This window comes from Sabethes cyaneus, chromosome 2 (assembly GCF_943734655.1).
Source record: "Sabethes cyaneus chromosome 2, idSabCyanKW18_F2, whole genome shotgun sequence".
Lineage (NCBI taxonomy): Eukaryota > Metazoa > Arthropoda > Insecta > Diptera > Culicidae > Sabethes > Sabethes cyaneus.
In genome coordinates, this window is record NC_071354.1 from 24,133,779 (window position 1) to 24,159,665 (window position 25,887).

At 37.2% G+C, this 25,887-nt stretch overlaps 1 protein-coding gene across 1 annotated transcript in view; it reads left to right on the forward strand.

The window, feature by feature from the left end:
- Positions 1–25,887, forward strand: part of LOC128738265 (whirlin) — a 160,864-nt gene that overhangs the window by 127,576 nt on the left and 7,401 nt on the right. Inside the window, exons 12-15 of the mRNA XM_053833270.1 lie at positions 94–349; positions 867–941; positions 10,544–10,624; positions 20,357–20,446. Of these exons, the coding sequence (XP_053689245.1) occupies positions 94–349; positions 867–941; positions 10,544–10,624; positions 20,357–20,446 (502 nt within the window). The remainder of the gene's footprint in view (positions 1–93; positions 350–866; positions 942–10,543; positions 10,625–20,356; positions 20,447–25,887) is intronic.

A 25,887-nucleotide genomic window follows, 5' to 3' on the forward strand; every position in this document is an offset into this window, starting at 1 on the left:
CTCTAACTAGTCGCGATTTGTTTAATCTGACATGTTTGTTTCTGTTTTTTGTTTGATCCCAAAAATTCACCGTTACTGTCCACCCACCCGTAGCCCACCGGCACCACTGCCGTACCGACCCCTGTCGGCCGGACCAATCCTCCACCATCATCCGCCCTCATCGTCATCGCGCCATCTAGCGGACATGGGACCTGGGGGAACGCCAAACCGTGGTGGGTTGGGCTTCGGCGGGGGTACCGCGTCGTCTCCGCCCGCCGGTGGCGTGCTGGGCTTGAACCCGCTGTATCACCCGAATCGTCAGAAAATTTCCTCATCCTCTAGCGATGTTGTCAAACAGTTGAAGAATAAGGTGATTTTTCTCTGTCTTCTTTCTAAGTGTTTGTTTTGGATTGTCACACTGGTTCCGTTGGTGGAAATCTTGTTTTATTTTTATTGTGTCTCACTATCTGTTTTATTTTGGAACTATTTTGAAGTCGATTCAACTTGGTAAGAAAGAAGCCGAAAACAAAAATTAGATCGAGAGAGCGTAGTAACAACACTTCACAACCACCAGTCACACAGAGTTACCAACAAAACACAAATTTTTCGATTAACTATTAGAATTTTCACCACAAGCGGGAGGGTAAAGTTTTGTTATCACACACAATTTTGAATGGTTTTTCTAAACAAACAAAAAACAACTATTTTAACCTTTGATTACAAACACTTTTTTTCGACCTACAACAATAACACAAATACATTTTCTACTAGGTAGCTGATTCTCAAAACTGAGTGCAACTGAGCTGAGACAATTATCACGACAAAAGAACTGCCGTTGACGGGCTGCACTGATCGATGTTATTTGTTTCCTTTCCGTCTTGTTGCAGGATTACAATGATCCGTCGCGACCTAGGAGAGGCAGTGAGACTCAACTGTCGAGGGCGGACTACGACTCGGTAAGTGTGGCGTACACATTTTTATTTGCACTGTTTCGAATATACTCAAACTATACTGTCAAATTAATCCAATCAAACCAATTTGAAGTCCTAGTATTATTCTACGATTCAATCTTTGGCGTGAAACTTTTATCTGTTTTAGTTTTGTTGCAATTTAATTTTAAACGGAATGTGTTGATTGTTGAATAGTCTGAAAACTGCACGAATTTATATATAGCGCATAGCACTCCAGTCCACTGCGTGCGACGAGCACGACCGGTTCAGCACGCTGCACACTTTCCGGTGTGACACCGTAGCAAAAGTGAGTGCTCGCGGGTTCTTCCGGAGAATACATTTTGATCCGTTTCAGAAACGTCCTAGAGAAGCCCGAGAAGTCTGTTTCGTTATTGTGTCCCATACGCGTCAGACCGTGTCCGTCGCACGCAGTAGTCATGTATGCTATGCGTGATGTATGAATTCGTGCAGTTTTCGGGTACTAATTCAACTCCCCAAACGATACGTTTAAAATTAAATTGTAACAAAACTAAAAGAGATAGCCATTTCACGCTCGAGAACGAATGGTAGAACGGTACCAAAGCTTTCTATTGGTTGATAAAAGCAATCAACTTTAACCCGCTTTTGTAGGAGAAATTCAATGAAAACACCTTGAGAAACACTTAATTCAAAGATCTTCTGAAAAGGTACTAAATTTCTTGAAATAAGAAGTTTAAACACAATTTTCAGTACAAACCTTTTTTTCAGCTTTCGATTGAAAGCAACAGAATTCAGGTAGCTAGCACACTTTTAGTAGTAGAGCTAATTTAATGCAAACAAAACCAAAATCGAAAAATGTTTAATAACTCTGCAACGATTAGGATTTGACTATACGCGTAGAAGGACTTTTTTCGTCAAATGTAATCCTCCATCACCCACTGAAATATTAGCACCGAGTTACCTAACACCCTGTATGTCTGTGATTTGGGAATGAAACAGATTTGGTAAAACTAAGGCATTAGAAGAAAGAGATTTGGTAAAGAAGAGATTGGGGAAGAAAGAGTATTACGAAGAAAGCTATTTCTAAAGACAGATACTTTGGAAGAAATAAGAAATATATATGTAAAGAAAGGGATTTGAGAAGAAAGAGGTTTGGTAAGTAAAAGATTTGAGAAGATAAGAATTTGGGAAGGAAGGAACATGGAAATGGATTTGAATTTCTAGTTGAAATCAGTCTTGAAATTGGATTTGAAATTAAGCGCATAAAATTGGAATTTGACTAGAAATTCAACATAAATTAGATCTAAATTGGACTTTAGATTGGACTCGGAACTAGGGCACGGGAGGGTATTTTCGGCCCATAAAGCGATTGCATCTATTTTTTCGGCCTGGTTCTAGTGGAGGAACGTTCTTTGACGTTCTTTGAATTGAAAATAGTAGATTACTTACAGTCTTGAGAAAATAGTTATAGCATATTAAAATTGTATGACGGCAAAGTATTTTTATTGGCGAAAGAAATGGCAAATAGGAGTTTAGAAACCTGCTGAATATACCCTCCCGTACCCTACATTTGAAATTGAAATTCAAATAGTATTGAACATTAAATTAGACTTTAATATGGACTGACATGAACTTAAAGTTTTGCCTCAAACCGGACATGTATACGAAATAACACTGCAAGGTTTACTTGAAACTAAAATTGATAATTTTTGTTTTATTTTCTCACACCCTTTTTAACCCCTTTTTTACTCTATTTTTTTCTTTTCTAGTCCTGTTTTTCCACTTTTTGTTCCATTTTTTCTTCTTCTGTGCCATTCTTGGTGCTTGCATTCACTTTCCTTCCGTTTTTCCTCTCGTTTTCCTTTTTACCTGTTTCGTGTTTACTGTTTCAATGTTTGTTTTTATTTTGTTTCTTGTCTCATGTTTTGTTATTTTCAGTCCTGCTTTTTCTTTATGTTTTGTATTCGTGTTTTATTTTCTTTCCCGTCTGCCGTCTTTCCTTCTTTTGTTCCCTTATTTTCCGTTTCTAGGTTTTGTCTTTTTTATTTTTTATCAACTCTCCTCTCGTTTTTCGTCTTTTCCTTTCTTAGGTGTCCCGTTTTTCCGTCAAATGTCATGTTAATTTTATTTTTAATTCCCATTTTTCTCCTTTCCACTCCCGTTTTCCTTTTTATTTTACGGTTCGTCGTTTTGTCTTCCTTTTCATCATTTTCTTTGATCTCTTTTTTGTCTTTTGCTGTCCAATTTTCCCGTTTTTTGTCGCAACTTTCTGCGTTTATGTGCTGTTTGACCTCTTTTTCCCGTTTTCTTCGTTTCCTCCATCGGCTTCTTTTTTTTCTCGCCATTTTGCTCTCTTCTTGTACATTCTTTTGTTTTCTGATCCGAGCTCCATTTCTAGTCTCATTTTCCCCCCTTTTTCTTTCTCGCTTTTCCATTTTTTATCCGCTATTTCCTGTTTGTTGCTTTTCTCCTCAATTCCATTTTTCGTCTTTTTTCTTCCGTTTTTCCTCGTTTATGGGTTCGTTATTTATCTTTCCCTGTCTCGTTTATTATTACTTTCTGATTAGATAATCCTTTTTTTCGGTACCGGCTTACGTGTTTTTTAGCTTTTTAACTCCTGCCTCTGTTTTCGTTTTCGCCTGTTCCGTTCTTCTATTTCTCCATTTTCATGCTGCTGCTTTTTCTCCCTTTCTTTTTCTTCTGTTCTATCTCGTTTTTTCTTTCTTTTTGTCCTGTTTTTCTCTTTCCTGTCCAGTTTATCCTCGTTTTCTTCCTTTACTTCACGGTTTTTATTTCTAGTCTGCCACTTTTATTCTTTTCTCGCCAGTTTTTCATCTATTTCTGTGTATTCTCCTCATGTTTTACTTCGTTCCCCTTCCATTTCCCACCCGTGTTCTTCGTTTCCACTTTCATATTCCGTTTTTCTTCGGATTCTGTCACGTTTTTCTTTTTGTTCTTCTTTTGTTCATGCCAGTTTGTATTCTTTTTCTATTTTTCTCGAGTTTTCATTTTTGCTTCGTGCTCTTTTCTGTTGTTTCTCCTTTTGTTTATTTTTTTCCTTTTTTACTTTTTTTCTGGAGAGCAGCAGAAGAAGGACGAGAAAATTCGAGAGTAAGAGAAAAAAGAAAAAAACTGACATGCAAAAAAGAAAAAAACTTGCTGGAAAGGGAGGACAAGACATAATAAAAGTGGAAATGAGTGGATAGAAAAAGAAGAAGAACTAGGAAAAACTGAAGAACTAGGAAGAGACTGAACAGAAAAAGATGAATAATGTTCGAGAAAAAAATAAAAATGCAGAGTTGAAGAAAAAACCATAAGGAAACGAAGAAAATGAGGATAAACTGGACGAAAAGGGAAAACAGAATAAATAAAGAGAAAATCAGAAAATACGGGAGTAGGAAAATAGAAAAACGAGAACAGGTAAAGAGAAAATACGGGACAGAAAAAGAAAAAAATGAAGAATAATTTAAAACGGAAGGTAACATAGATAAACGGAAAAGAAAAACAGAACATTACAGAAATGGGAGGTAAAGTAGGAAAAACAGGATAAACTAAGAAGAACGGAACAGACGAAAACAGGTAAAGAAAAAGGAAAAAGACGACAACCGCTTCCGAAAAAAGGTTAAAGGTAGAAATATCATAGCAAATAACAAAAAACGAAAGATTAAAAACGAGAAATGGAACAGTGGAAAACCTGGACTCAAGAAAAGGGCTAAAAACGGGACCGCTAGATCCATTGATAATCCATCTGTGGATATGCTGAAAAAATTTACTAAAATTTTCATGAACTGTTTCGTCTACGCTGTTTGGCTCATGGGATATGAATTCTTGAATTAGAAAAATATTCAGTGAAGTTGGACTTAAAGATGAAATTAGACTTGAAATTGAGCAGGAAATAAGAGTTGAAATAGCATTTAAATTGCGCTTGAAATTGTATTTGAAATCGGACTTGAAACATCATTCGAAAGAAAAAACCATCTATAGTCGTACCGAACCATATACTTCATCACCAATGATCGTACCAAAACATTTGTAACATCTATGGTCGTACCGAACTATATACATCATACAACTTCGATCGTACCGAACCATATAAGGTACACCGGCGCAAAGTGAAATACGGGGTAAGTTAAAACGGAAGCTGACAATGTTCGTCAGAAATGATAATTGCTGCCTGAATTTTTTTCACTGAACAGACCTCTTAAACTCACCTTCTGACTGTCGTAAACGAAAGATCGAAGTGACTTTACGCACTCTGTGCTTTATTTACTTTTTGCTATTCAGAAATTGAACATTTTTAAACGGGGTTATCTAACTCTTCTTATTAATAGTGTATTTGGCCATTATAATCTTATAAAGCCATTACAAATATTTAAAAACCCGATTTAATCCACCTAGTGGTGAAAGGAACCTTTGTTATATGGTCTTACTTGCTATTTGAGATAGAAATCGACACGTCTTCGGAACATAATTCATCTATTGGTTATCGTTGCGTAGTGCGTTGGTTTACATAAAATTTTTGAAAATTGAATAAGTTTACAAAATTTGAACAAAATAGGAACACTTTTAAATTTTGATAGATCCTTTTTTCATGAAATTGCTGAGTAAGGATAAGTAAGCCGCTATTAATCTGAGTAACTGCAAATAAAAGTAAGTTGTAAGAGGAAATCTTATTCTTTAACATATACATTGTCTGGTAAAGGTCTAGTTTATAGGTTATTGAACTATGCATAGTTTCCTGTAATGCCATTCTATTTGAATCACATCAATAGAGTTTTCTTGAATAATTTTCATCAATTTTTATTAACTTTCGGTTACTCACGCTGTTGTATTTTGTACAACACGTGTAGGTTTTTCAACGCCATATTGTTATAAAGTTACAAATCGTTGTTTAACTAACGTATATTCTTCAACAAACTTATTGTGAGCAAAATATCATAATTATTCAATGCATTAATAATTTAAATTGTTGGGAAAATTTATGCAGCAAAACTATCAGCAAATGTAAAATGTTTAAAATGTAACCGTCTGCTGATAGTCGAGTAATTCGGAGTAAAAATTAGGGTATTCTTTATAATCAAAGTTCTACAGTTCCTAAACAAGCAAACATACAGGTATACTATTTTCAGAAAAGTTGTGTATTTTTACTATTTGTACAATTTTGTAGTACATGAAAAAGTCATGCAACAATTACAAAAAGAGCAATAATAGAAAAACTGATTTTACAAATTCATATACAATAAATAAGATTTTTCTATCTTCGCTGCAGAGATAGAAGGTTACTGTCTTTATCAAAATTTCTTGTAATAATATGCTCTATAACTTTGCAGAACACATCAATGTGTTATATTGACACTGAAGAAAAACATTTTTTTTATTTCACTTTTAGGGGGATTAATAAAAATTTAAATTCCACCAGACGATAGAGCTTCCAATTTCAAGAAACTCTTCCAAAGGTTCGATAAACCTAAAACCAAGTTTTTCCAGTCAAAACTCTAGTGCACACGTTTTCTTTGGTTTGGGGCTATTTTGCGCGCGAGTAACTGTGTTACAAAAGTTGGCGCGAGTGTTCGACGGTTAATATATTTTAATCGGTAAAACCAATTCTTATGAAATTTTGCATATATATTCGTAGTCTCAAAACCTCTCGTTTGATATTAAAATAATTGAAATTAGGTAAATTATCTTGGTTAAAATCATTATAAATTATTGTAAATTTTGGTGTGGTGTATACGGTTGCTCATACCTTTCAAATTAAACGTCCAATCAAAAAACCATTCAATAGTGATCTATTAGGATATATTATCTTTCAAATGAGACTAATAGCGCATAAATCGGTTTGGCCATCTCTAAGAAACAGGCGATAATTATTACCTTGTCAAAACAGGTTTTTTAAGCATAACTTTTAAACTACTTGTTTGTTTTCAATTAAAAATTCCTGAACAATTTAGCTTTAATAAGGGCTTTCATTTGATACTAAGATCGTTGAAATCGGTCATGTAGTTTTGAAGAAACCCGAGTCACGTATTTTTCACATTTTTGCTTATAACTTTTGAACGAAACGTCGTGTCACGAAACAACTCAATAGTGATCTACTAGACAATAACACCTTTCAAACAAAAGTAATAGCGAACCATTCGGTTCAGCCATCTCTGAGAAACAGGCGATAGAAAAAATCATTACATACATACACACACACACACACACACACACACACACACACACACACACACACACACACACACACACACACACACACACACACACACACACACACACACACACACACACACACACACACACACACACACACACACACACACACACACACACACACACACACACACACACACACACACACACACACACACACACACACACACACACACACACACACACACACACACACACACACACACACACACACACACACACACACACACACACACACACACACACACACACACACACACACACACACACACACACACACACACACACACACACACACACACACACACACACACACACACACACACACACACACACACACACACACAGACATTGCTCAAATCGTCGAACCCTATCGATTGGTATATGTGACTTGGCCCTCCGGGCCTCGGATCAATTTCGTGTTTTTCGACCAAGTTTTAAACCTTTGTTATAGTATAACAAAGGTAAAAAGTTTTTGCCCCCCAGTGTTGAGCCGCTGAACCCCCGGGCGAAAAAAAAACAAGGAGAATTTTTAATAGAGCAAAAAAAGATGGATTTTAGGCATTTTTACTTAAAGTTTAAACGTAAAAATCAAATCTATTCTTGCTTTTAATAAATACGTTGTTATTTTTCATGCACAAATCTGCGAACAAAAAGACAAAAGCAAAAGAAATTTTTTTTTGGCCGAGTTTCGGAAATTTCACTGTTTGAACTATTTCTATTTCATGATAGAAGCGTTAACTCAACTCGTACACTCATTTGTCGAGTTTTTCAGGCTGTAGAGCCCACAAACAATTGACTTTAATAAAAAAATTAACTCATATCCTACAAATTATTTTTTGCACCCCGAGTTTTCAAGCCAATTTCCAATAAGGGGGGGGGGGTGACAAAAACTTTGAAAATGATTTGCAATGGCCTACTCTATGTGGAATGCTTTTTCCGTTTTGTATTATGGCCATCTCTGCTTACCTCTCATATAACTCACTACACGCGGTAAGTTGAAATACCGCACGTGCACGCATAACCGGTACATTTAAAACAGATGTTGTTATTTGTCATTTTTTATCGATAGTCATTGGACTAAGCTAATAAATTACACCAGCGGATTTGACAATAGTAACAGTATATTTTTATTAGAGAAACTTGAAGTCGAACTTTGAAAAATCCGTTTCAAATAGCCCCGGTGTACCTTACATCATTTAACAATGATCGTACCGAACTATACACTTCATACAACAATTATCGTAGCGTATCATTTAATCCATCTGTAGTCGTACCGAGCCATATACATCAATTAACAATGATCGTACGGAATTATTTCACTTATCAATGGTCGTACCGAACCATGTACTTCATACAATAATGATCGTACCGAATCATTTAATTCATGTGGTCGTACCGAATTATTCAAATTATCTATGGTCGTACCGAACCACTTCTTCAACAAAGATCGAACCGAATCATTTTTTAAAACTTATGTTTGTATTAGCCACCAAGCCCCTTCATACAATGGTTGAACTAAACCGTTTGAAATCAATATTGTCATCAGGTCATTTCTTCGTTCCATTCAAATAGTCGCCACAGCCATTTTTTACAGTTTATTGTCGAGCCAATTTATACAACGATCGCGATCGCCAAATCATTTTACTCAATAGTTGTACTAAGCAATTTTGACAAAATTGGTGTACCTGACAATTAGGTGTTATACTTATTTTAACTCAGTACTATTAACGCTCTTACTAACAAAAAAACAGAAACAGATAAAATTTTGTTCATACACTCTGGTTTCATCGACCAAGTGTTTCAATGCATAACGTAATTTCATTGTATCAAACATCTGTATCATGAAATGACAGAAAAATACTCTATAACTAAACATAGTAAGATTTTTCGATAAATCTCATAGCGTGGAAAAGAAATAGGTTGAACTATACTCTATATCAAATAGTAGATCAGTCAGTGCATAGAGTCAGTAGGACCCCTGCACTAGCCCGGTAGTTGTCCTGTACTCTAACAACCGGCCGCGAAGCCTGTTGATAAAGAAGGGTCAAATCTCAGAAAGATGTTTAAGCCTAAAGTTTATATTTTATATTTCTCTGATGCTGAACAGCGGGGGGAGAAAAAAATCATGCCGCCAAAACATACAGTGTTATCCTCCTCAGGCACTTGTAGCTCACCTGTGAGCCTAACTAAATAGGCTTTGTATTTTATTAATACCGCCAACAGCAGCAAAATTCCAATACTTCAACAGATCCTCCCGTGGAAAAAGGCATGAAGTACAGCACCACAAAACTTCACGAAAATCAAAATTAGTGTGAGGCTCACCTGTCAGTCTAATTATTCAGGCATTGTATTTGGTTATTAACAGCCAGCGGCAACTGACTGCCAGCTCTCGGTAGCTGTAGTTGATGTTAGAAAACTCTGCAGAACCACCGCCCTTTAGGTCCTACAGACCAGTATCAGATTCTCAAAACGAATCCATCGTCCAACTGATCATCGGTTGATCGAAAAAGCAATCGGAAGGAGTGCATTACACTACCGAATAAAGTCATTGTCCTATCTACAGAATAACAGTTCTTCAAAATGGTTCAACGTTTCAGTTTCCTTCCATCTGATGACATCAGCAGGGCAGATAGAATCATCACTTTTTAAATAATTAACAACCATTTCCTCTTTGCTCTTTTCTTCTCCTTTTCACGCATTCACGCACGCTATCCATCAGGACCAGGTAAGCAATGAGCTGTCGTGTTTTTGTGCAACTGTTTTTCGTTCGTCTGGCAAACGGTATTTTGTTTTTATTTTTTACGTTCTCATTATTGTCTTATGTTCTGAAAACACTTCTCCGAGCAAATTGACAAACAGGTTTTGTTTAGTGATTTATTGAAACAAGAAACAATTTGCAGATTTTGGCACGCGGAGATAGGACAGAAGGCAACTTAATTAGGGACTAAATGAGTAACAGTTAGTAACTAGGTTCCAACATAACGTATGAATCCTTCTGAGGTTTAAATTGAGCTGAAAGAATTTTTTCTAAGCTTGAAGTCTTGTTGAATCAATTTGAATGCTATCTCTTCACTTAGAATAGACCGTTGTTCCGTTTAATAATATTAGAGGCAGACACAAACTAAACACTAGGCTAGTCCAAATAGTTAGACATCATACGAAACAGTTAGATGATTTCAAAACGATAGACGATCTTAAATAGTAGAAATCGTTACTAGTCAGTTCCAAGTTACTTTCAACTAAAATATTTTCTTATAGCTCAACCTTATGCATTCGTTTTTCCATACCACCTTTGCTAACAATCCGTTACGTTCATTTAGTTGTAGTACATAGTTTGTTTTCACAATTTAAAACTAAAAAAAAATTCATCGGTGCTATCCATATATGTATGTATGTGTGTGTATACGAACATCTTACAGGGGAGCTACTTAGATGGATTACGATCACATTTAGGTGGTTTAACGCAACGAGTCAAATCTTGGTACTGGGGAAGACCTCTCGTAAGTGCAACCTTTTGAAGAACAACTTTCTTAAGTGCTACTAATTTCATTCTTATTCCTTCATCGTGAATTTTCATCGATTGTTTCGTTAACTTTTTTGAAAGTATTTCCTTTCAGTTCAGTTTTTCTGTTTGTCAATTGAATTTCCTGGTATAATGTCGTTTGTTTACTGCTTCAGTTTGATGTTTTCCTTTTCTATTTCGATTTCGAAAGCCTAACTTTTAAATCACTTTAATTTATTTACCCAATATTTTCTTGGAAAAAAACTTTCAAGTAGCAATTGCAATGTTTTGGTTTTAAATCAGATCTTTGTTTTTTTCTAACTGAGACACTAATTCTAATGTTGAACGAAATGAACGATTTTAAACTTAGTTCGCACCAGTAATAATATTGCGAAGCACGAATTGTGTCCATTTTTATAAGTATGTATTTTACCTCTCACCCCGCGCAAAGTTTCCCACAAAACTGATCTTTCGATTATTTTCTTTTTTGCTGAAGCTTATGTTTACTAACTGTATGGTGCTTTCGTTTGTTACTAGTTCTAGTTTTTTTCCTCCTTTACAGTGCCTTTGGCTTTAGAGTTTAGATAGCGTTTTTCAAACTATCTTCTCGGTGTTTTTGAAATTCACTTTTTCCTATTCAGCTTAGATAGTGTAGAATGTCTATTGTAGTATTTTTTCGGATTCCTTGTAGGTGTAGATTAAATATTTTAGATTGCATGAGTTTTGTCACCTAAACATTGAAAGTATTCTTTTCCAAAATAAAGAAAAAAAATCTACTAGATAACCCAAATCGGCCACAAAACTCTTAATTGGTAACCAAAATTGTTCACCCAGAAGCGAGAGCAGGATTGAACGTCAACACCATTTCACCCTTTTCATATATTTATACAAATGGACACCTTGTTTGACTCCGCCCAAATTTGGTCTTACTCATAGTCGTTTAAACTTTAAGTTTCCCTCAACTTTTCGGTTTTCGATTTTCGTTTTCCTTGCACTATGATACAGCATGATGATGAGGCACCTCTTTCTTAGTATCGAAGATCGAAACTGAAACCATGCGGTTGGCCAACAGACAAACTCATATGGCACAACATGACGGCAGTTTTTTCATTTCTTCTGTTCCGGTTAAAGTAATAAATTTATTTAGCTCCTCTCTCACGTTTTCGCTCGCTCGTCGTCGTCTCGTTCTTTGTGCACTCATTGCTAAAACCCGAAAGAAAAATATTCAAACATAATTGAACATAATCCATCCATCACCATTCATCGGGCAATAAAATAATGCAAATAAAAAAGTACTAAAGACTACATTTTTCAAGGGCCAAGATTTTTTGAAGATAATTAATCAATAAAAAATAGGAAAAGGGATTAATTTTAAGTAATCTCCTAAAAAATACCGGCCCATCTGAAAGAGAAAACCCGAAAGGCGATTTTAAGACAATTAAAAAAAACTTCACTAAAAAGTTTAGTAACATTTAGTTTTTGGTTCTATTTCAACAATGAAATTTGAAAATATAATTAATCAAATACACTACGATTATATTAGCTGTATTAGTTTTACCCCTGGTAGTATTCTTTTATCTGTCAGCCCATGGATATTACTACTGAACTGCTGACAGTGTTTGTTTTTGTCAGTTTTCTTCCCTTCAAAACAATTCATTCATGAATTGCAGTGCTAATTGATTGCTCGGCTAACCTGACAGTCAATTTTATTGCTCTTGCGTGATATTTTAGATATCAAAATTTAGTTTTTCAAACTGCCTGTTTATTAAAATTAACCGAAGCCTGGCTGAAGGAAATTAATTAAAGCGTCCGAGCAATTTTTACATTTATTGTAATTTTAATGATTCACACTTGATTTCATTCACTATTGTCGAGGATAAATGAATGAATGTAGAGAAGTGATTGGCTCAAATCACCGGTTTCAAGTTAGCAAAGCTGAGTTCATTTCAGCTGTACTAGAAACAGCAAAGCAAAGGATTAGCAGTATATATAATCAATTCAGGCGTAATGCATAAATTGAATATGAGATTTCTAAGCACTGAATATGACCTTTGATAAATTATGAATCGAGGTACCTTGAATTTTGGAATATCCATAATCGAAAATATCCGTGATGGAACATTTCAAACAAGCATAAATTGGAACTTGTAAATAGTAATTGGCAAATTACATTCCATTTCTGCCTTATTGCTTCTATCAACACGTACCTTTTTCGTTACCAATTCAGCGCTGAACACCGGTTTTAGGCAGTCGTTGTCCAATTACTTCCAATACCAACAGCTGCCTCGAATTTTTTCACTCGTACAGCAACCGTCTGCGTGAGCTACCCGGTAGATGACGGCTTTTTCCCGCTTCTCTGCTGAAAATTGGCCTAATACATGCTGTTGGAGCATCCTCAACGATGGCGCACATTCAACGTTTGCGCACAGAGTACGTTTTGTAGGACGTTTTGTAAACTATGGGTTCTGTCTACGTAGCATCTTTGAATAACACTTTCCAATGCAACAGCAGCCAATTCGATAGCTTGTCATGCTACTTCAAACCATCAAACATCACCAACCGGCAGCTCTTCTGACGCATGATGTTATAATGTAAAAAGTGGCACGTGTCAGCTTAATCTGTTTAAGCGTAATTCGTCATTACTTATTTCGTTTAACCTAATCGTACGCCGCTTTGAAATATATGAATTGATGGTGAAGCTACTCTCGGAATTCACCGAAATTTGTCACAACATTTATGGAGCGTCCCTTTTGAAAACCGCACAGAAGAAATGTCTTCTGTAATGTAAGAATATGGATTACCCACGAATCGCCGAAACACAAATGGTCGAATCGCGAATGGCCGAAACACAAATGACCGAAATTACAAATGGCATAATATATCTAACGGCCGAATCACGAATGGCCGAATCACAAAAGGCCGAACATCATATTGCAAAAACGTTGGGTACATGCTGTCCGCTCGTTCGGAGGACTTAACTGAGGGATAATTCCTGCTAGTCAGTAATCCTAGGAAAATTCATGCACCTATATAAAAGTGTGTTCTGCAGGGGGCTCCCCCCCCCCCCCGCGGTGGCCGGCGCTTCCGACGGCGGGCTACCAGCGGACACTCGTGGCCTACGGTCGTCTCTCCCTGAATCATCTAGGAAACATTTGCTACTGACATGGTAGGACCCGTACATTATAATGAACGAAGTTCATTTGCACTTAGGGGAACAAAGAAGTTTCAATCATAGTTAGTTGTGTTGCTTATTTTGTTTTTTGATTGATTAAATTTATTTGTTAACTACTTGCCAATTCATGTTTTTGATTGAATAGTTATTTGGGCATTCCGAAAAAATTCAGCCTTTCGTGATTCGACCATTCGTCATTCGACTAATCGTGATTCGGCCTTTTGTGACTGCTGTTAAAATTCGGCCATTTGGATTTCGGCCATTCGTGATTCGGCCATTTGTGTTTCGGCCATTCGGTACCAGCACGTAGAATATATGAGACTCTCCAACTAGTCTGCTGGTAGTTTCTTCTCAGACCGTACTTTCGTATTCAATCTAGTGAACAATACAGCTGTTTGCTTCAGGTTTTCAAAAGTTTAACGAAGAAGCTGTCCTTTTCAACTGCTATATTGATGTGTATCTTTTTAGATCCAAGGGTTGCTGTTGGCTGCATCTTGTTTACTATTCAACAGCACATTGGTATGTCACTTTCAACACTCGGTCACTGACAAACTGTCGCAATCACGCTCCTTTCTATGTCTTTGAACATAACAGGAGTTGTAATGGTCTGGTGATTGCAGTACTTTATATTTTACGATATGTATGTAGTACCGGTCGAATCGTGAATGTTAGCTGCTCGTTCAGGTTATTTTCAAGTTATCCATCGATTAAACCATCTGATTTCCGTGAGTACTCCGCAACAAGTCCTTCCGTTGAAAATCACCGGATGTTCACCTGTATCTTCCTTATCATTATTTGGACTTAAATATGTTGGACTGGCTGTGAATCGTTGGAATATGTTGGACTGAGTCAACATTCGGTCCCGGAAGAACCACATGTCTACTACAGCTGCTACAACACATCTTACGTGTACATTTTTATTATCAATAATGTCTAAAAAATATGTTGTTCGAGCTTCTCTATCGATAACGCACATCGAACAGGTGGGTACGGGGTCTGTTTCGGAGTCGTCGGTCTAGATTGGGTTTTCTGCTAGTCGCTCATCCAACATTTTTACTCGCGTTATATAGAATTTTTTGCAAAGTTACAGACTGCGGGACTAGTCCATACTATACGCCATATTTGCAACCATTATATGCTTCTTTCGACCGCCCAGTTAGCTGCGAGGTACTTGCTAGATAGAGTCAGTAGAATCGTTACCCTGGCACCGTAATTTTCCTGTACTCTAAACAGCCGGCAGCGAAGTCTGTTGATAGAGAAGGATAATGTCTAATGACGGTTTAAGCCCACGGCTTTGCTCTGCTTTGATATGCTTCTTTATTTAACGGCTCACCTAGCCTAGGAATATGTGAGATTTAGTGATAGTTGCACCACTCATCTACACTCGTGTCCTTCAGCGAAATTCGGTAGCACATGTGCAAAATCTAAATTACAGCCGCAAAGAATCACCCAAGTCTTGCTTGTTAACCAACTGCAGATGACCGACTGTTATCAGCAAACACGATGGCGCAGCGAACTGTTTATACCGGTAGCATACCGTAACTCTGCCGAAACAGGTGTATTGCACGAGACATGTTCGATTGAACTCATTCTACTTAACTGAATCGTACGCCGCCTTGAAAACTATAAACAGATGGACAGATCCATTTAATCAGAGTGGCTCATGGTATATCAAGAACTTGTCTCCATTGACACGGACCTGGGCTACTCGTTGCCAATTCGTTGAGCGTCTCGATACACGCAAGTCGTTTCCTAACTGGTCGCGCTATCTAGCATGTATTTTTGGTGCAGGTGGGGTTTTTGAAAAGAACAGATTTCGCTGAAGAGTCTTGGAATCGCTCCAGATAGTGCCAGTAGCTCGTGGTTCATACGCTTGCACCGCCACTCTCCGCTTTCCGTTTGTACTGCTTTAAAGTGCTTTTTAATCGGCGAGCAAGCGGCTGTATGAAGCAATCCAATGGATCATTTCCAGGATCTGGGAGAAAGAACAAACGGCAGAGGAGTGGTTGGATGGCCTGATTTGCCCTATTTTCAGAAAAGGACTCGACTAATCTCGACAAATACTATCGAGGCATTACATTGCGTAATACTGCCTATAAGGTGCTTTCCCGTACCCTATTCTGTAGATTGAAACCTTTAGCGGAGTCGGGGAGTACCACGCTAGTTGTCGTGAGTGTTGTCCCACGATGAGTCAGTCAGTTACTGGCTAAGTTCCGAGAATACAACTTGAAGGCTCATCATCTGTTTGTGGACTTTCAGGCGGCGTACGATTCAGTCAAGCGAAATGAGTTGTGGAAGATAATGCTAGAACATGATTTCGCGATGAAACTAATCACGCAAATTCGTGTGGTGACACTGGATGGGTCAAAAGCATGCCTCAGAATAGCAGGCGAGACCTTAGCCGCTAACGGCAAATGCACTGTCTGCTGTTCAAAATTGTTTGGGAAGGTGCAATGCGAAGAGCAAATGGTTTTGCGGATGACGTCGATATCATCGGAATCGACCGTAGAGCAGTAAACGAGACCTTTAGGCCTTTTGAACGAAAAGAAGCGAGATTGGGACCGCCAAGACCAACTACATGGTTGCTGACAGAGAATATGGCACTCCAAACGGTGTTGGTGCAGAGGTGGAGCTGGATGGGGAACGATATGAAGTAGTTGCGGAATTTATTAACCTTGGTACGCTCGTGACATGTGACTACGACGTAAACCGCAAAGTGAAATGACGAATTGCAACCGCGAATCAGGCCTTCTACGGATTACTTAGCCAGCTGAAGTTTCGTAGTTTGCAAATTCGCACAAAACTGGCGCTCTATAGAACACTAATCCTCTCGGCGGCCCTGTACGGACATGAATCATAGACGCTAAAGGAAACTAACCGACGAGTGCTTGAGATTATTGAGGGTAAAATTCTGCGACAAAATGGAAAACGGACTGTGGCCCAGACGCAAGAATGACGAGCTGTATTAAGTATACAAATATGCTGATATAGTGAAGGTAGTACAATGTGGCAGGCTGTAGGTGGGCTGTGCACGTGGCCAGAATGTCCGACGAAAGAGTTGCCAAAACTATTTTCAGTAGAGAACCAGGAAAAGGCCGTAGACTTCGGGGCAGACCCCGCACCCGATGGATGTGCGCTGTCGAGTACGACGCACGGTCAGCTGGTGTTCGAGGGGTTTGAAGAACGGCAGTCCAGTACCGACGGTACTGGTGGACCGTAGTTCATTCGGCGCAGGATCGATGACGCACCGTCGCCAATAAAGTAAAGTAAGCTGCTTTTTCACCTCTTTTAAAGCTGGTGTATTCACAGCTTGTTTATTATTTTCAATTATTAGGTATCTAGTTTCTGTCGACAGCTTCATCTTGTTCACCGTCAAACAGCTCATCGAAATGCTGTTCCAAATGCCGTTAATTGGGGAAACTAATTCTAATCGTTGCAAGAATCAAGAGTTGGCACGGTTCAGTTTGTGATTCCGTCCATCGTTTTAAAGCAAGTTTCTTGTAACGTGCCTATCGAAACGATTCTTCGTCTCCATAAGAGGACAATCCTACCCAGTAAACAATTTGGTATGTATATTTCGGTTGCAACTGAGAGATACGAAATCATATCCGCACGAAAAAGTTATATTTCACACCACATAAGAACATATACGTACCAAAGTGGAGGCAATATACGTGCAAAAATTTTGATAATTCTATCTTGCATTCTATACAACAATTTTTGGAACACGCAACTTAATAATCCTCAATATACGATTAAGATATAACTAAATGTTACAATCATCTATACCGCTTTACAATTCACAGCCATAAGTTAGATATGACGACACGCACGACCGCAAAACAACTTATTGTACACTTCGCCTTGACATACTCTAATCATTATGCAATTCCAATGTAAAACTGACATGCATACGACTTAATGTGCACTTTATATTACGATCTTGTGTTATCTGGGTAGTGCTGTGGCTTCTTACGACAGTGAAGTCTCTTTTCTGTAACTCTGTCAACTCTCTTTTTCTCTGCTCTGGCTTGTCCCAATGTCAGTTACTCGCTGAAAATCTACGTCAAACCACTCACTGCAGAGATGACTACAACAGTAGTGTCGAATACTCTCATTCAGGTTCTCTAAAACCTGTTAACTTTCCGTTAGTAATATACAGCATCTTCCTTCATTCGCTCTTCGTACTCCACCTTCAAAAGTAACCAAGAGAAAGCTCCTGGGATCTCGCTCTCTATTTGTACGCATGAATTTTGTCCCTATAGCGTCATTTGAATCAGTTCAAACAGTTTTGTCGGCAATATCCTGCTCCAAGGTTATCTGTTTTACAGCTCATTTCGCTTTAGTGAATCATACGCTGTCTCAAAATTCTCAAACAGATAACGAGTCTATCGGTCGTAGTTTCGGAACTTATTTATTCAGCCACAGCGTATACTTTTGACCCATCGTGTTCATCTGCAAACGTGATCCATCGAGAATAAGCTTACCCTAGATATCAGGGACGGCCCATACTAGCGATCGCTGGGGAGTCAGTTCACGATGCACTTAACTATCAGTGTACCTACCGCCTGCAGATACGGCTGTCATCTTAGACGTAGCAGCCAGAATGCTGGCGTAGACGCAGAGTGTTGTACCTTATTTGACGCTTTGCTTAGTTCGCGCCTAACTGTTATATTGAATTTCCGTTGGTTCGAAAGTCCCTGAACGCAATGGGCTTCCCATGTATGCACCGGAGCACTGTTTACCCAAACAAAAAGTTGTTCGTCGCGAGGCTATATCATTATGCGACGTTGTGTCACGAATCAAGTCCACGAAGAGATTGTACTCTGAAAGTGATGGAAGACATTGAATTGAATTTAGATGTAATCTCTGTTTGATACAGTCATTTCAAAGCTGTTGCAAGAATTTACGTGCTATTCTTGTGAATTGGGGAACCGAATGCTACGCTGTGTTAAGTTGCGCGAGAAGTGCTATTGTATTCGAGAGTTGCATTCCCCAATAAGTGCAAATCTAAAAACTTCAGGCCATAACTTCTGGAATATTCAACAGTTCAGTTCCTTTCTAGATGAAAACTGGTAGTTAGATTTAAAGACATTGTTTGACCAAGCTTTTCGCTATGACATTTTACCAAGCTTTTCGCTATGTATTGAATGTATTAAACCGTTAATATGCAATATGTTAACACGTGAATAGCTCCCAAGAAGCAATCTCATTTACTTTTTTAAGCTTCAAGGTAACAGGTAGGTTTATTTAGACAGACTCTTGGTTTAATAAGGCTTAGCAAGACCCCAATAAATCGGAACGTTCACACTATTTTCAGCAGGTTTCTAAATTCAGCCTATTTGCCTTCTCTTTCGCCAATAAAAATACTTTGCCGATACACAATTTCAATATGTTATAACTATTTTCTCAAGACTGCAAGTAATCTACTATTTTTTATTCAAAGAACGTCAAAATCACCTGTTCTTCTACTAGAACTAGGCCAAAGGCCGAAAAAATAGATGCAATCGTTCAATGGGCCTCCCGGGGCTTACTTATTTATCTGAAACCAGCAGGGATCATCTGACAGATTTTGTTAAATGAAATGAAATAGATTTCCATCTATTTTAAACATGTTAAAATGTTGCTAATGCATAGTAAATTAAAATCATTTTTGAAGATTAAGAAACATTTTCGAATGTCTTTTTCTTGAACTAGTACAGAACATACACACTTGGTGTGCATGCTTCGTCATCCAATACTAGAATATAGTGTATTCTATTCTAAAGTTAGTTTTTAAGTATAATCTGAGGACACAATTGTAATGCTAATAACGTGATAATCAACAATTTAATGTGTATTAGAACAAGCTAAACCATCGCTTTCGTAGAACGAGAGTATTTTAATAGTAGACTTATAGTTACACATATTCGCAATAGATGTAGCTGTCATTTATGTGATTTCAATTATGATTTTGTTTAGTAAAATCAGCTGTAGATATCGGGCGCAGGGCTTCTTAGCAGGAATCTAGCTTAAATGAATAATACTTTTCCATTAAAAAGCAGTGAAAAACTGAAGATAAACGAACAACTAAGCATTTCGTGTTTCCCAGTTTTTATACCAGATGAAATGTCAGGTTTTTAATGAAACATACTGTTGCAAAGAAATCAACACACTTTTCAATTGGTTAGTCTATCTTTTTTTTCCTATGTGTTCACTGTTTTCACTATTGTACAACACACATACACTCGAAACACCGATGTCAAATCACCGAATGATATATCTTTCTGTTTCACACCTCCGTCGCAGTGTTTTCTGTTCGGTTTTAGATTTCTTTAGCCGCATATCGTTTACTATTTTAATAACTAATTTACCCTTTTTCGATTTTTTCTTTCCACCCAATTATTTACAACAACAAATATTTAAAAACAATCATCCGTTGTACATACCAACTGCAAACTTGTCTGCAAAACGTGATAAAACCCATACACGCTAACAAAACAATAAACAACCACAATCAACCAAAACAAACAACTACAACAACAACAAAAACCGATCCCTCCACTGTTTTCCCCGTAGGAATTAGCCACTAAGTTATCTAGAAGTTTTGATATGAAAGATGAAGGCGGATCGCTGTTGGGATCCGAAACGGGTGTCAGACGGCATCAGGTAAAGCTCGACAGAAACAACAACAACAACAGCACTATACTCCGTGTCGATCGGTCGGTCGAACGGTCGTTCGGTCGGTCTAGTGTGCTTTGATTGAAATGGCTGACTTTTTCTTCTGTTTCGTTTGTGTTGAGTGTTTTTCTTTTCTGTTTAGTTGTACATTTTAAAGACAGAGATGTCCGTCAGATCTACGGTAATTTGTGCATGTATTTACAAAGTTGTAATTTATTAATCACCGCGGCCTGATATGTTATCGGGTTTTCTACAATATTTAGTACACTGTTCATATTATGTAAAACTGGTTTAATTATGAAAGAAGGAAAAGGATTAAAATTTGTGAATGCTCAAATTGTTGTGGATCTGACACCTCTGTTTAGTAAGGTTTTACGGTCCTAGCACAGAGAATAGACATCCAAACTAGAATGCATTTAGCTACATGAACATGACTTTACATGACTTTACCGATAATCGAATCACAAATTCACAGCAATTTAAGTTTTATTACATTCTTTTCACGGATTTATTATCATTCTGGGTTACCAGAACCGTTATAATTGTGTAATAAAACCAAAATTTAATATGGTAGTCACAAAAATATCTACCATTCATTCTAGCATTCTAGCTTGGACGTTTGTTCTTTGCGATTTTAGGTTCAAATCTAGCAAAATAGACAATGGGGTGAATAACGCGCATGTAAATATACCGAGTGACAATTATTGTCTGCCAGACTAAAATGACAGAATAACCGTTCACTCGATTTGTTTACATTTAAAACAAACACTCTCTTGTTGATTTTGGCTTCAATCGGGTTGATGCCGTCAGGAGGCTAAGAGAAGACAAGACAATTGGTCATTTTATCCATTTTACAAAATGTTCAAAGCATTCGAGTAAAACAAACTAAACAAGTTCCATGACCCAGAAACGGAAACCAAATGGCTTACACGTTGTCCTCTCTTTTCCTGCGTTGGAAGCTAGTTCGGCTAGCTGTAACAAGATACTGTCGTTCGTTCGTTTGTTCGTTCAAAAGTATTCGTTCAGCAACAGGAACAGACGGACAACTTCATTTACAGCTAGCTGTAGTAGTTTTTGTGCGTATAAAATGGTTGTATTAGCTTTAGTAAAGTTGATCAGATAGTTGAATACAGTTTCATTCATTATTCATAGCTCATAGTCCATAGATCATAGATCATAGTCAATCAAATACGTACCATTGATTGTTCAGCTAGTATCGAAGGATGATTTCATCCTTTGATTAGTTCTCATCGTTTGAACAAGTAGATAAATCTAAAAAGTATTGTTTTTGCTAGTAGAAAATTACCAACACTTTACAAGCAGTAAAAGCACAGTTTTCTTTTGTTTTAGAGTCTTGTTGTTTCGAAGGTTTAGATAAAATAGTTATCAATCACATGTTTCGTGAATTTCAGTAGTTCAAGGCACGCATTTTTATGTAATTTTGATTTTTTACTATTTGAAAAGGATTATATTGTAAGCAGCTGTTAAAAATCATTTTTATATATTGTACTACTTGTTGTGAATAATCGATAACAGTAACTTTTCTTTAGTCCACAGCTACCGACGAAGTGATGCAAAAATGGAAACCATATAGAACAAATAACGGGCAACGCATATGTTACAATGACCCACCAAACTCTTACGGAAATCTTCGAAAATACTACTTTACATAGATGATTTATTTTTATGCGTAAACAACACATATTACACACTCGAAAGCACTCGAGTGACCCCAGAAACGGGTCAATTGCGTCAGTTTATCCGGAAAATCGTTCTTGTGTATTATCTGCCAAAACTATTTGCGCTCGATAGTATCGTATGCTGCCTGAATGCCAAAAAAATATGATGCGCGGGCACATTGTACTCCCGACATTTCTGAAAGATATGTCAGAGTGTGAAAATTTAATCCGTAGTAGCACGGGCCTTCTTCCAGCCCACCTGATATTGTTCTGCGAAATCGATTCCTACTGGGGATAGTTGCCCGATCAGGAGGGCATAACAAGATAACATCAAATTTATAACACATTCTGATATTTATAACACATTGTGTTACAAATCGGAAATAAACTGATCAGGAAGTGAAAACAAAAGTTTCAAGTTTGTAACAGATTCTGATAGTTATAACTCATTGAGTTATATAGGAGAATTAGGGCTTTGGCCACTACTAAAAACATATCATCCCTGGTGTGCCCGGGACACACAATGGGGAACGTGCCATACCTTTTCTATAAAATTTAACGCAAATTTCATGTGTAATTTAAAATCTGATTTCAAGCCAAATTTTACATGCAATACCAGCCTAACTTCAAGTCAAATTTCATGTTTATTTTGAATTCTAAATTTATTTCGAATTTAACGTCCAATTTCAAGTTTAAATTTTGGTCCAATATCAAATCCAATACCATGTCCATTTGACATGCAATTTCAAATGAAATTCAAAGTAAAATTTCGTGTCTAATTTCAAGTGCAATTGCAAATTGCAATCTAAGTCCTATTCAGTTGTTCAGTTCTCAGTGTTCAGTTTCAGTGCATCAGAACGAAATAACGATAACATGTAGCGAATTCTTATATCTATCAATTTTGCATTAAGAAAATTTTGTCGTCAATTCTAGACTTTTTTTGTTTGTTTGGATAACAATTTTTTTAAGCATCCGACAACAGCAAGTGTATAAAATGAAAACATAAACTATTGCAGTTAGAAATATACTCGATGCAAAATGCCGCTCCTTTTAAGCCATCTTTTATGTATTCTACTAAGACGCTCCAAAAACTTCAGTCATCTTTTATGTATTTTCTGCACTTTATTAGGTTCTAACAACGAATTGAAACGAACAACGAATTAGGATTAAAAAGAAAATCTCTCAAACTTTTATTTTGTTGGTAGATGCTTGGAACCAAACGTAATCGAACAAACACATTATGAAAAAAAAATTAACGATAAAATAAAATGTTTTAGTTTTTTTCTCGGTTTAGTCTTGTTTACAAAATTTAAAAGCAACAAGCGTTTTCTCCAATCCTTTACTAACAAAACCTCGTATAATTGAGAAATATTTTCTTCCATGCATCATTAAAATAATTAGGTTCATAATTGTTTTTAATCTTTACTGTGGTTAGTTCCTACCAAAATCAGCAATAACATTTATAGAATCAAAACCTGAAATATAAAACTCATTTAAAACAAAGTTTGAATGGCCAGGTTCACTTCAATTTATTTTCTGGTATATTTGAAAGCACTTCGAACAACACTGTCAGAACGGTGCACAACACTGATAAAACGGATTCGATTTCTTTTTCTTGATCACGGTCTCGTACCAAAAGAGATCTATTTATAGACAGCTCGAACAGCAAAAACTGATAAGTGACAGAATAAGCTATCGGTCAAATCATATGAGCATTTAAACTACCTACATTCAAGAGTAGTTCTGATACAGTGGTTAAGACTAAAGAAACTGACTAAAGAAAAGACACTGGAGCTCAGTCACTCACGGCCTCCTGTCATCATTAAACCTGATTTGCTCAACGATGATTGTTGTGCGTGACTCTGTTCAAAGTTGCTAGGAAAAGTTCGAACAATATTTTTTCGAGTTCAACATTTAGGCGATTTTATGAACTGTACGATACAAATTTGATTGCCCGGTGTTTTCGTTAGGCAGCACGGATCGATTTCGTGGTGATACAATGGTATTTGTTGCCGTTTGCTTACAATCATTAATTTCTGCCGCGTTCATCGACTGATACTCCGCAAGTTTTCGAGCAAAAGATTCAGAAGGTTTCATCGAGATTCATGCGCACTTGGTTTCGATTAACTGAAAATGAGTTACTTGTCACTTCTTTAGTCAGTTTCTTTAGTTAAGACGATGGCATCGTGTGCGGTATGTCGTGAGTTCAATTCCGACTGAAAGGGTGCGGTTTTTGAAATTGAAAGAATGTGTGAAAATCTTTTTTGTTGCTATTTGTAAATGTTCCCGAAAAATAGTTGTACTATTTTTGACAATAGGTCGGGAAAATGTCGATATAGGAGACAGAGGTAAAGAAGTTTTTGTTTTATCAAAATTATAACACAATTTGTTAGAAATATGGTAACAAATTTTGATATAATTTTGTTCAAAACATAACAAACTTTGTTATATTTTTGCTATCACTGCCAAGCAGTTTTGTTAGAATTTGAGTTATTTTAACCACTTGCAGTAGCTAAATTATAACAGCCGTTGTTAGCAAAAAATCGGTCGAAAAATAACAGGATCAGTTATAATTTTGTTATGCCCTCCTGATCGGGTGCACATCGTCGTACAAGATCAGGGAGAGCGCCTTGTAGGCGACATTGATGAGCGTAATGCCGCAGTAATTAAAGTAATCGAATCGATCTTCCTTTTGTTTATGGGATAAGCTACACCTTTCATCCATTACCCCGGAAGTTTCTTCTACTCCCAAATGCTCGAAATCATCCAATAAAGTGGGTTCTTTCCATGATTGTTCAGCCGGAAGTCGGTTCTTTTCGGCGGCTTTTTTAGTTTTTAGCTGTCCGATTTTTTGCTGGATGTCTTAGAGTTTGAGAGCCGCGATGTTGCTATCATTTTTGGGCACTGTCAGGTTAACTTTCGTTCCACCTGCTTGTGTTATATAGCCATTGGGCTGCCCATCGAAGAGCTGCTTTCACCTGTCGACTATCTTGCGTCGATCACTCGTGTTCAAACTACTTGCGTCATCCCTATACATGCCAGGTTTCGGTGATAGCTCATAGGAGATTGGTTTACTTTCTCATATAACTCGCGTGTGTCCAACTTTTTACTTCCAGCTGCGTAGAACCGGAGTCGCCGATTCGTTTGGGTGTCTCGACACACACAAACCATGCATTAATTTAAGTTTTATTACGTTCCTCTAGTGGTTTTCATAACTAATTTCATAAAACCGCTAATAAAACTATGAGTTCCACTAGAACCTTCTGATGACCGCTATAACCTATAAGAGTGTCGTTCGACTAAGTGGTCCACTGTTCGCAAGGTTTTTTGACCTTTTTAAGAGTTAGGCCATAAACTCAAGTAATTTTAACACTCTCTGCTAAAAGCAGCAATAAAACCAATTACACTTTTTGATGTTTGACGGTGAGTAGAAAAGTTGCAGTTTTACTGTTTACCTTGATCGAGCTGGTATATAGCGACCATAATAAAATATCCAAAAGAATAATTAATAAGTTTTCTGCATTTTCCGTAGTTGTACAACAAATGCGCATTACATTTTCTCGTGCGTATTGCGCGCTATCGAAATTTTGCGATTTCTGAAAATTGCTTGTTTAAACAACTGTCCGTTTTAGTTTCTAGCAACATAATTTTAGTTGCATTCTGATATGAAAACCGATTGATAATACCTCCCTTTTGTATTTTCACAGACAGTTAAGCAGCTCTGAAACCTGTTGCTTGAACCTCAAAATT